Source organism: Vipera ursinii (assembly GCF_947247035.1).
Source record: "Vipera ursinii genome assembly, chromosome: 4".
NCBI lineage: Eukaryota > Metazoa > Chordata > Lepidosauria > Squamata > Viperidae > Vipera > Vipera ursinii.
In genome coordinates this window covers 84,717,513-84,730,167 of record NC_139514.1, presented here as the reverse complement: position 1 = coordinate 84,730,167, position 12,655 = coordinate 84,717,513, and the positions used below count along the sequence as shown (strand labels likewise).

Below are 12,655 nucleotides of genomic sequence, written 5' to 3'. Positions count from 1 at the left end.
CTCCCCAAACGTCGGCAGGTCTCCGGATCTCCGTGCCTTGCCTGCCCAGGCAGGCAAGGCACGGAGATCCGGAGACCTGCCGACGTTTGGGGAGGTGCCCAAACCTCCCCAAACGTCAGCAGGTCTCCGGATCTCCTCCCCAAACCTCCCCAAACGTCGGCAGGTCTCGGGATCTCCGTGCCTTGCCTGCCTGCTTCTTTCCGCTGCGGAAAGAAGCAGGCAGGCAAGGCACGGAGATCCGGAGACCTGCCGACGTTTGGGGAGGTTTGGGGAGGTGCCCAAACCTCCCCAAACGTCAGCAGGTCTCCGGATCTCCGTGACCTGCCTGCCTGCTTCTTTCCGCAGCGGAAAGAAGCAGGCAGGCAAGGCACGGAGATCCGGAGACCTGCCGACGTTTGGGGAGGTTTGGAGAGGTGCGCGCGCACCTCCCCAAACCTCCCCAAACTTCGGCAGGTCTCCGGACGGCGGCTGCTTGGGAGAGGTGCGCGCAATCCCGGAAGCACCAAAGCCTCGGCCGCGCACAAGTCCTCGGTAAGTTTTTTTTTGTTGACTGGAGTATAAGCCGAAGTGGAATTTTTCAGCCCAAAAAGTGGGCTGAAAAATTCGGCTTATACTCAAGTATATACGGCACTTACTTTTTCCACTGTAAATAAGTAAATACATATCAATTCTTCATGTATATATTTTGTTCAACTACATCACCATTATCTTTAAAGATGAAATATTGATATGCCCACATATTTAAAAAAGAAACATTTACATGAAATGTACTTCCTTTTTCAAATAACTGTAGGTCCTGGGGGTTGCTAGATGCTTGCCAAGTAGTACTAAGAGGAGCAGTATCTTCTGCAATATTGCAATCACTTGAAAAACAGTAACTGTTAATACTGGTAGAAAACTTTCTAGAGTAGCACAGTAATTTGGTTGGAATAATATAATAAAGTGGCTGCTTTAAGCAAATATTAAATACACTAATATGAATGAAGGAGGATTTGCAAATTGTGAAACTGTGTAATTTGTATAGCTGTCCTTTTCTGTCAATTACTCTGGGCGACTTACAATTCAATATGGTCTTTAACTAGATTCTCAGCAAAAAAAATAGAACAAAAAATCTTCTGAACTTGTATAGATATAACTGAAATTCTGCTAGTTATCTTGTTTAGGTATTACTTAAGGGCATTTGAGTCACACCTATTTGAAACTATCCATAATGAATTGTTTGCAACATCAGTTTTGAACATTATGTTTTGTTCTTGATCCTTGATAACAATTCTTTGCATATTACCTGAAAGTAAACTCTTCCATAGATAGAATTTGAGATATATGGGTTACTTGTGATTGTTTTCTCAATTTGTTTTTCTTTATTGTTTTCCATGATATAGATTCCTGTTCCATAGTGGCAATCCAGAACATCCAGGGGATATATTGATCAATACAACTGTGGACATATTACCTCTTAAGGTATGATAAAACTCTATTCCTTTTTCCTTTCTATGAATGTAAGAACAAATACAAGTATTTAGCAACCACAATTGGGACCAGAACTCGATTGCTAAATAGCGCAGTCACTAAGTTGGAAAAATCACGTGACCACGACTGTCCTTAGGATTTTATATCAGCTTTCCTTTTCTCCTACTCCCAAGCTGAATGCTTACCGCAACACTGGATAATTAGCAAGAACATAATTAATGTTTGTATTACATTCACTGTAGAAGGGAGGGATTACAAGAGAGTAAGCAGGAACACTCTTTTATTGATATTAGGGATTACACTGGCTGTTTGCCTTGTGTGCTCAAGGCTGAGAATTTACAGATAATCACTTCCTGCAATAACTAAGTCTGGAATCACCAACATTTCTTTTTATCCCACTCTTAAAAAATAAGCCTGGACTTCATGAGCTGAAGGCATTCCCCCCCCCTCCCACAGAACAGGATGTTTAAATATTAATAGAGCATCACCAATAAACCTGACTTTAGTTGTTAAACTAAATCTTCCTGTATCTCTTTCACCACAGGCCGGGTGGGAAGTTTTGTAATTCAGCAACAGCTGATAGACGATAGGTTTTTTTTTTAATCCCATTTATATCCCGCCCTTCTCCGAAGACTCAGGGCGGCTTACAATCTAAAGCACAAATCTTTCCATCTTTCTTCAGAATGCTGAGTAATGGTAGAAACAAAGAGGAAAGGTGTATTGGACTGCATGCCTTACAGATGATTAAAAATAATATTTAAATTATCTAAATTTCTTAACTTCTAAAACTTCAATTTTGTGTTGTCTTGGGGTTTATTTATCAGTAAATATATTTAGTATTGGACTACAGCAACATTTTATAGGAGTTGAGCTAGGTTTCAAAGAGGAATATAAGGTGATCAATACATAAAGGCCATTACTGAACATTCCAGAGATAAGTGAGAGACAAGGCAAAATCACATTACGTATTTTGTGTTAAAATAAGTTATATATATGTAAATAAAAGGATGCAGCATATCATTATCTTTTAGGAATATTGTTTCATTTTCTGGTATCAACCAACCATGGCCTCTCCTGGGAGGGGCCAGTCCAGTCTTGTTGGCTTCCAGCTTATTATGAAGTGGGGATGAGGGGAAGAATTGTGAATTCATTAGCATGTTATTTGTTAAATAATTAATTAAATCCTTTATCAATGGGATGATAATATTTTATATCTCATTTTTCAGAATAAAGAGCTGTTATTAAGCAAAGAAACCAAAGAGAAACGGTTAGAAGATGGTTATTTCAGAATAGGTAACTAAATAACACTACAGTTCTGTTTTATAGACATTTAAATACAAAATTTAGGTAATTCAGGTTATGGCTCATTTTGCATTACTATTGATCTAGCAGCATACTAATCAAGTTCAGGTGACAGAATTTCATGAACTAATGTTAGATAAGGTATTTGAGCAGCCGATATGGTGTTGGCATTATCACAAAAGAAGAAGGTGTGCTGTGACACATTGGAACTGAGATCTAGAAAAAAAAATGCAACCATCTATTTATGGATTCTGAAGTCTGCATCACTTAAGCGTTTTTATGGTGGTGGTGTGTTTCAGAATTTATTCCAAACTGGTTCCTTGGAGTGCATGGGAGTACATATGTAATGTCTCCTCAAAGCAGCCATCTGGCTTTGCAAAAATATACAGCAGCATTAAAGAATTTGAATCAAATGCTATTTGCACTCTTCATGTTCTCTGCAGGCCTTTTTTTGAAATTGTTCATTTTCCAGTTAAATGAAGTGACCATACTATTTTCATTTGATAGAATAGATAAGATGGCAGATGAAAACTTTGACTTTTTCATATTGTCCATAAAATCCAGGTTTTATAATCTGTTTGTGCAAAATGAATAGGATTAGATGTAGGTGATTTGTATTTGCTGAGTGTATAATTATTTAGAATAATTTTTGCTTTTAAAGGCAAATTTGAAAATGGCAGAGCAGAAGGAATAGTCAGTCGCAATTTAAATCCAATTACAGCTATCCGGCTGCTGGTCATACAAAATTCATCTGTCTGGGCAATTATAAATGAGGTAAGAGTTAAACAGGATGCTTAATAATTAGAACATTTGCCTTCAAACATTTAAATTCTTAAGTTTCTTATATTAAATATCATGATATCTTAAATCTTTGTGGCTATTCTGAATATTTCTCCTTTATAAAAGTGTAGCTGCTGTGCAGTAAAGAGGAATATTAATGGTATTGCTGCAAAATTCAGCATAGTTTGATTTTTTGCAGTTTACAGCACTTGTATATTCTTGACTTCCTGCAACAGACTGGAGACTCTAATGCAGATGTCAAACTCGTGACATCACATGACGTTGCGCAATGTATCGGGAAAGTTTTGCCATTGCCGGCAATGGGGTGGGTACGGCTTCCGGATGACACGTCCGGCCTGCAGGCTGGCAGTTTGACACCCCTGCTCTAGTGGTATGAGTTGAATTAGATCCAAAGATGTCCTATTTGTTGAATGTCCCTTTTTTCAATTTTCCTAGCTACAATACCGCCCATGCTATTCAGAATTTTCTCCAGTTCCTGAGATCTGATTTCTAAGAATAGCAGAGGAAAGAAATTCATTTCTTCTGTTATCAAGTGTCAGAGTGTGTTCTATCAGTATATTCTGCTCATGGAATCATTGAGCTAGTCCATTGTAATAGACAGTTCAGAAAACCTTTTACAGTAACCATGCATGTCAAGTTTGTCAGTTTGCAGGGGTCCTAATGACTTAGATCAGACTTGCCAAATCTGGTGCACTGTCATTTAAGTTCTATACATCTAAAATGTCATGTTGGGAAAAACTGGCTTAGATTAACTGAGAAATTTTGGTTAGTAGTATTATAACAAGTAACTATTTCATACCTTATAATAGAAAAGAGGCAGTTTCTGTTTCTCCTTAATCTTTCAGTAGTAATGGCCATAGAGATGTATTGAACAATATCTCTCAGCAATTTCTTTCATCATGTCTTCTGATAACAGATACTGTAAATTTTGATCTAGGAGTTCATCCCATCTCAGGTTAGCAGGCATTCTTGTACCAAAATACATGCAAAAGCACATTCAAAAAAGTGATTTTGTTATGCTCCCAAACATTTGTTAAATATTACAATAACTTGATTACACTACACTGAAAAGTATATGATCTATGTTTGCTTAAGTGTTTGGCTATTTATTGGGGACTATCAGACATTTTTCAATTCTGCATTACAGATTCATATTAAAAAACTCCCAACTGATCAATATTGAAGAAGTAAGAAGATAATATTTTGAATACTTTTGCAAAATCATCCAAACTGCAGAAGGAAGATATTGAGTATGCACCTTATTTCAACTCAGTTTTCTCACTGAAACACTACCTCCCGTGAATTCTACTGTAATTGAGAATATAGACTCTGCAAAAAGGATTGATTACAGTGTAGAAACTGATATTCACCTGGCATTCTTTATCTTGATTAATAATTTGAACATGACTTTGGTTGGCTAGGGATAAATTCTCCTTGGTGTATCCAATGGTGATGGGCAATTACAAAAAAAGTGTATATATTGTTACATTCCTTGGAAATGAGAAAAAGGTGTTAAAATACATTTTATGAAGAGGGTACTTTTTGAAACTCCATTTATTTTGTTATTGAAAACCCTCTTTTATAGATTATCAGGGATATATATTCAAAAATTTTAGGGTATTTAATTTATTAAATAATTTGAAAATACATATTTTTATGCCAATAATAACTTAAGTTTTTTAATGTATTACCTTACTTTTTGAGTTAACTCTACATTTTACTTGGTTAATGATCATATTTTGTAATATATTGCCATGGTTAGAAGAGTTAAACTGAATTTGCCAATGAAGCACTTTTGTATCATGCCAGATTCTCCTGCACAAATCCCACAAAAATAAGAAGGGTTTCCACGGAAGACCATCTTCATGAGAGGTTCACAGAATCAAGGATATGGTGTTCAAAGATACAAACATGGCATGCAAGAACTTTGAAGAACATTACCTGTGATTTTCACAGCCTGGGAATTAAGGAATTTTATATTTCAATAGAGTGAATGAAGTCTGCAGCAATTTAAAGTTTGAATCATTACCCATTAAAGGGGTACTTTGATAACAGTTGTTCTTTTTTAATCTTTGTAAAATTTTCTTCAATGCAATCAACCAAGTTGCTCCTTTGGATAGCAATGCCTTCTGAAATCAACTTTTTTTGGTTTTGCATCCCCTTTTCAATGAACTCTGCTCAGTGCTTTTGAATGATTTAATTTAGCATTATGTTAGGAATAATGGAATAGATACACAGTAACCTCAGCAGAGCTTTTATAATTGTAACTTTGTCAGTCCTTAAATGTGGAAGTGATTTCTATTTCTTAAGATCCAGCTTCTGCTTAAAAGAATTGTACTCCAACTGACTTAAGCAAGGCTTCTGTGATCTAAATGCTTCTTTTATATTTCAAAGAAAAAAGATGTTTGCTTGGTAGCCTTGAAGAGAGGCAATTCAAGCACTTTGTGCTCTGTAGCACAGAAAACATGCAATAGTAAAGTAATAATAGTAACAAAACTTTTTTTTCTTATCTAACTCCAGCCAAGTTGTGAAAACCAAGCCTTTTTTTTTAGTTCTGTGACTCACGCAGGTAAACTAAATCTTCTTTAATAGTGATAGCTTGTGTTGTGAATTAATTCTTAGATATTTCTGTGTCTCAAATGTACATTTTTGCCAAAAATCAGTGTCTCTCTTGCCTTCTATCAAATATAGAAATTATTTGTAAGGAATTGAAGGGATTGGATAACTATTTTCTATTTGAGTCTGTGAAGAGTCCGACCACTTCTAAAGAAAGAAAAGATCACAGTATGAAAACAATACTTGAATTGTTTCAAATTATTCAAGACTTGAGATTGCTTTGATTTTAAATAGATGGGATCCTATATTTATGACATAGTTTTGCTGAAATTCTTTGTTGGTTGGGGACGTATTCATACAAAAGTGCTTATATGACATACTAGCTAAGTTATAAATTTGAATATTACTTCCATAAAATTAATGGATGGCCTGTATTGATTCTAAAATGAAAGGAATAGTAATAGTGGCCTATTTTACGGACATATAATAAACTAATGCAGAACTCTGATTCCTAAATGTTCAATAAATCTTAAATGTTAAACTTATTTTTAGATAACCTGTAAGCTGCCTATAATATTGAACATTAATTGAATGTGTATTTAATATTGACATGCCATATCGAGGTGGGTGCGTGGGATATGGTATATTTATGATAAACTTAATAATGATAATCAAGATTAATGTTTTCCTACACAAAAATAAGGTTGGGTAGGAAAAGCACAGAGAAGGTGAGAAACTGTTCAAAATATGTACCTTTTCTTTATATGGAAAAGGGAATAATACGTATGAAAATATTCATTTCCGTATTTTAATTTTGCTACAAACAAGTTGTAAAGCTATATAATCACTTGTCCTAGCTCTCAAGCTAACATAGCAGATCAGTGATTTATGAGTCTCTGCTGCATAAATGTGAGATTTTCTATCACTAGAAGCTTATTCCATTACAGTTTGTGCAGGTTTATTAACCTTTTATATTTAATTTAAAAATTAGTCTGAACCTTAGATCTAAATGTAATTTGCTGTTCTCTTCCAAAGACCAATAGATCACTTACTCCCATTGAATGTATGGTCTTTGGGGAAAGTTTCTCTCTCCAAAATCACTAGCCAATTGATTTAACAGTAACCTAGAAATCAAAAGTGATCTTCTCCAATGCAACTTTAGGCATGCTTAGTCAGATGCAATATTCCCTGTGTTCAGTAGTATTCTACTATGCAGTATTAGTTATATTTAAATCCTTAACTTTAATTCTTGAAACTTCTATAAATAGACAGCTGTCTTAGGTATAAACCATTCCATGTAATAAAGAATTGCACAGATGAGGTACACTAGCAAAGTGTTCTTGTGTTGCCAATTGGAAATGTGGAAAAGTAGTAAATATCAACTCTTTATACTGTCAGCTTTAAAGATCTGACAGGCTTAGGATAAATCAGGTAAGAACACCCATCTCCCAAAGCAATTGGCCAGTTGTATAAGATATCTAAATCAGGGGTTCCCAACCGGGGGTACTCACACCACCTAGGGTGCAAGACAATATTCCAGGGGGTGCGAAAACTTGGGTTTTCAAAATTATAGTGTATGTGCATAATTTGTTGCTGTTATTTCAAACCTTTGTAAGGGGTGCGAGAATATATCAGAAGCATTCTAGGGGTGGGGGTTTAGAAAAGGTTGGGAGCCATTGATCTAAATTGACTAATAAACTTCTATGTATATTAATGCCCTGATGAAGAAAAGAGTTATGTACAATTAACCACCATTTGAGCAATAGTAATAGAATTGACTTAATGGTATTGTCCTAGCATAATTCTAAGTACATTCAGTTAATCTGATGGTGTAATAGAGATTATTAAAACAATCACTTCAAATGCTTTATTTTATTTTCTAGTGGAAGATTTAGATTGTTGTTTTGTAAGAATAACAGTGAGAGAGGCAATATAGTGATTAAGGCATTAGACTAGAAACTAGGAGACACTGCCTTATGCATGAAGTCAGATGAGTGATTTTGGGACAGTCCCCCTCTCTCTTGGTCTAGGAAGGAGGCAATAACAAACCACTTCTGAAATCCTGCCAAGAAAATAGCAAAGAATTGTCCAGAAAATTACCAGTAGTCAGTATAATACTGACTTGAAGGCCAGACACACACACAAAAAACCCCCAAAACCAAACCAATATGCATTGAGTTGGTGCTTAGAATAATTTCACTGAATGGAATATTCAAAAAGCTTATTGCTTTTCAATAACTACATACATGAATAGTTCATCAGAACATGAATGCAGCTATAAAGAATGTATTATAGAGTCTCAATGTAAAATCACAGTTGGGACCAGAATTTCTGTTGCTAAAAAGGCAGTGGTAAAGTGGGTCATGCCTAATCTTATAACTTTTTTTGCCACAGTTGTTAAGCAAATCACTGCAGTTGTAAAGTGAATCTGTCTTCCTCCACTGACTGCTTGTCAGAAGCCAGCTGGGAAGGTTGCAAATGGTAATCACCTGACCCCAGGAAGCTGCAACCATCGTAAATACATGCCAGTTGCCACATTCATCTGTGAATGTGTAGATGCTGCAATGGTTGCAAGTGTGAGGACCAATTATAACCCTAACTTTTTTCACTGCCATTGTAACTTCAAAGAGTTGTTAAACGAGTGGTTGCAGGTCAAGGATTATATGTCACTAAGTTGCTGGAAAGTTGGTTCAGTAGAAAATTCTCAGTTCGTGACATAACAAAAAAGTATATCCTGATAATTTGGAGTAGTTAATAACTTGTGGAACACATCCTCTAGCATCTGCTCAACCAGAATTTTTTTAAAAAATTCTGAGTTTCTAAAATGAGAATCTAATACATGGTACTAGGCTTATTTTTAATTCAAAAAATAGTTCATAAGTTTTCTAATAAAATGTGTGGCAACTGTCCAGAATTTTGTTTAGAAGAGTCCCTGGAAGGTAACATAGAATCTGTACTTTGCCATAGGTTTTCCCCCCCTCATATTAGCCATTTTGAGAGTAATTTAATTTAATTTAATTTAATAATATTTCTATACCGCCCTTCTCCCTGAGGACTCAGTGCGGTTCACAGGACAAAGTAAAATACTAAATACAAACATTAAAAAGAGATTAAATGATTGCCCAAGTTAAAACAATTGGTATACAATTATAAAACCCCAAGATAAAATTAAAAATCCAAAAAATAAAAAACCCCACCAATCCCCATCAGGCTAGGCCGGCTTGTACAAACAAAAACGTCTTGAGATCGCGACGAAAGGAGCGAAGATCAGGCGCCATCCGGAGCTCTACCGGTAGCTGATTCCACAGCTCCGGAGCGCCCACAGAGAAGGATCTCCCCCTGGGGGCCACCAATCGACATTCTCTGATCGGTGGCACCCTGAGGAGGCCCTCTCTGTGGGAACGCACAGGGCGCAGGGAGCTTGATGCCGGCAGCAGATGTTCCCTGAGGTACTCCGGCCCCATGCCATGGAGGGCTTTGAACACCATTACCAGTACCTTGAATCTCACCCGGAAGACAACTGGTAACCAATGCAGCTCACGGAGCAGAGGTGTAACGTGGGAGTATCGGGAGACTCCCAACACAACTCTCGCGGCTGCATTCTGTACCAGTTGGAGCTTCTGGGTGGTCCTCAAGGGCAGCCCCATGTAGAGAGGGTTGCAGTAGTCCAGACGAGAGGCCACGAGCGCATGAGTGACCGTGCATAGATCATCCCGGCTAAGATAGGGCCGCAACTGGCGCACCAGGCGAACCTGGGCGAAAGCCCCCCTAGTCACAGCTCCTATATGGTCTTCCAAAGTGAGCCGTGAATCTAGGAGGACTCCCAAGTTGCGAGCCCTATCTACGGGGGGTAATAGTTCACCCCCCATAGCAAGAGGTGGAATGTCCGAATAAACCCGGGATGAAGGTATGCAAAGCCACTCAGTCTTGTCGGGGTTGAGTTGAAGTCTGTTCCTCCCCATCCAGACCCGAACTGCCTCCAGGCAACGGCACATCACGTTGAGGGCATCACTGGGCTGGTTTGGGGTCGAAAGGAAAGGTTGGGTATCATCAGCGTACTGATGATACCCAACTCCAAAACCACGAATGATCTCACCCAGCGGTTTCATGTAGATGTTGAACAGGAGAGGCGAGAGGACCGACCCCTGAGGAACTCCACAAATGAGAGACCTCGCGGTCGACCTCTGCCCTCCTGCCAACACCGACTGCGAACGTCCCTGGAGATAGGAGGAGAACCACTGTAAGACTGTGCCTCCCACTCCCAGTCCCCTGAGACGCCGCAGCAAGATACCATGGTCGATGGTATCGAAAGCCGCCAAGAGGTCTAATAGGACTAGAACAGAGGAATATCCCCTGTCCCGAGCCCTCCAGAGATCATTCACCAGCACGACCAATGCCGTCTCTGTGCTGTGCCCGGGCCTGAAACCCGATTGGTACGGGTCTAGATAATCCGCTTCATCCAGGACCAGAGGGAGCTGATGCGCCACCACACTCTCAACAACCTTCGCAAGAAAGCGAAGGTTGGAGACAGGACGAAAGTTGTTCAATACAGCTGGGTCCAAGGCAGGCTTCTTGAGGAGAGGCCTCACCACCGCCTCTTTCAAGACGGCGGGGAAGCTACCCTCACTCAGAGAAGCCGATATAACTGCCTGGAACCAGCTGCGTGTCCTCTCCCGGGCTGCATAGACCAGCCAGGAAGGGCACGGGTCCAATAAACATGTGGTGGTACTCAGCCTCCCCATGATCCTGTCCACTTCCTCCGGAGTCACAGAATCAAACTCATCCCAGGTGGTATCGACAAGACTGCCCGTGTCCTGATCGCCAGACTCTGCCCAGTCAGAGTCCAGACCGGTCCGAATCCGAGTGATTTTGTCCGACAGATGCTGGTTAAACTCCTCGGCACGACCCTGCAAGGGATCCTCCCTCACCTCCTGATTTAGGAGGGAGCGACTCACCCTGAACAGGGCGGCCAGGCGATTATCTGCGGACGCGATAAGGGTGGCGAAGTGGTTAGACCTCGCCTCCCTTATCGCAGCGAGATAAGACCTAATGTGGGCTCTTAGTCGCAATCGGTCGGATTCGGATCGGCTGGACCTCCAACCGCTCTCTAGGCCCCGTCTCCGACGCTTCATCTCCCGGAGCTCCGCAGAGAACCATGGAGCTCGACGGGATCTGCACCGGGTAAGGGGCCGCAGGGGTACAACTCGGTCAAGAGCCTCAGTGGCCGTCCTTTTCCAGGCTTCCACTAAGGCATCTGCCGAGCTGTGAGTAGGCCAGAGCTATTCCCAGATTCCATTGTGCTCGGGTTGTAATACATTCTCGGCTTTCTAAATATACCCAGCATCCCAAAGCAGTTGCAAACTCCTGATATAACTTTTCTTATATTTTCTACTGACATTCGTATTTTCTTAATATAAATGCAGCTGAACTAAATGTTCAAGTTGCTAGCATTCTTTATTTTACTGAAATACTAAATCTTAGCAGTTGATAATTAAGTATAGTTATTTTTAAAATAACGGTGGGAAGGTAACAGCGTTCTGTGCGCCTTTGGCGTCTAGTCATGCTGGCCACATGACCACGGAGACGTCCTCGGACAAGCGCTGGCTCTTTGGCTTTGAAACGGAGATGAGCACCGGCCCCTAGAGTCAGAAACAACTAGCACGCATGTGCTGGGGAACCTTTACCTTTATTTTTAAAATATTAATAGAAGGTGTCTGGATATTTCTGGTGCTCAAAAAATCCAGTTTTTAAAGGAGCTTTTGAATGTTTTTTTCTAAAGAAACTTGAAATTCTTCCTGCAAAAGTACAAATATTATTTAATGCCCCTTCTTGTCTATTAGGTCTCAAATTCAGTCTACTTCCTCCTTCTGGGGAAAGGAACAACTTGTATATTACTTGAATTATGGTGTTTTGAAGATGCTATTTTGACTGTCAGTAGAAACCAATGTACTGGTTTAAAACATTTAGAGTTGCCCTTTGTTTGACTCTGTCAGCTTTCTAGTTGTCTCTCTGTTCTTATGCTTGTGAATGCTTCATCCTACAGCCAGGTTCCTTGGCATTCTCCATGATGTGGTTAATTCCTTGTAAAACTTTTTTTAGAGCTAGATTTCGGTATTGTTAATTTTGCTGCTACATTTGAAAATCTAACTGAGTCATGTTAATTGTGCCTTTCATCAGTGCGCTATGTGCCACAAGCTGCCCATGTACTATTTGAAATAAATATTTTTAAAAACTGCATTCTGGAGTTTTAACTAGAAAAACAATTGGAAAGTTTTGCAGAAGGACTGGAAGTATTTGTATTAGATAAATACCGCTGGAAACACTTGTGTACATAAAACCTACAAAAATGCTTTTTATATGTTATATATATATATATATATATATATATATATATATATATATATATATATATATATATATATATATATATATATATATATATATATATATATATATATATATATATGGATCTTTGGTTATTCGGGTTTTTCCCCCGTGTAGAACTAAAGGTGTAGGCGCAACGTTT

The 12,655-nt window shown here is 38.9% G+C and overlaps 1 protein-coding gene across 3 annotated transcripts in view; it reads left to right on the top strand.

Annotated features, from left to right (window-relative positions):
- MGAT4A (alpha-1,3-mannosyl-glycoprotein 4-beta-N-acetylglucosaminyltransferase A) overlaps positions 1-9,125 on the top strand; it is a 94,936-nt gene extending 85,811 nt beyond the window's left edge. For all 3 annotated transcript variants that reach the window (XM_083362481.1, XM_083362480.1, XM_083362479.1), the window contains 4 exons: positions 1,383-1,461; positions 2,697-2,763; positions 3,434-3,546; positions 4,721-9,125. In XM_083362481.1, the coding sequence (XP_083218607.1) occupies positions 1,383-1,461; positions 2,697-2,763; positions 3,434-3,546; positions 4,721-4,756 (295 nt within the window). In that variant the 3' untranslated portion in view covers positions 4,757-9,125. The remainder of the gene's footprint in view (positions 1-1,382; positions 1,462-2,696; positions 2,764-3,433; positions 3,547-4,720) is intronic.
- The last annotated feature ends 3,530 nt before the right edge of the window (positions 9,126-12,655 follow it).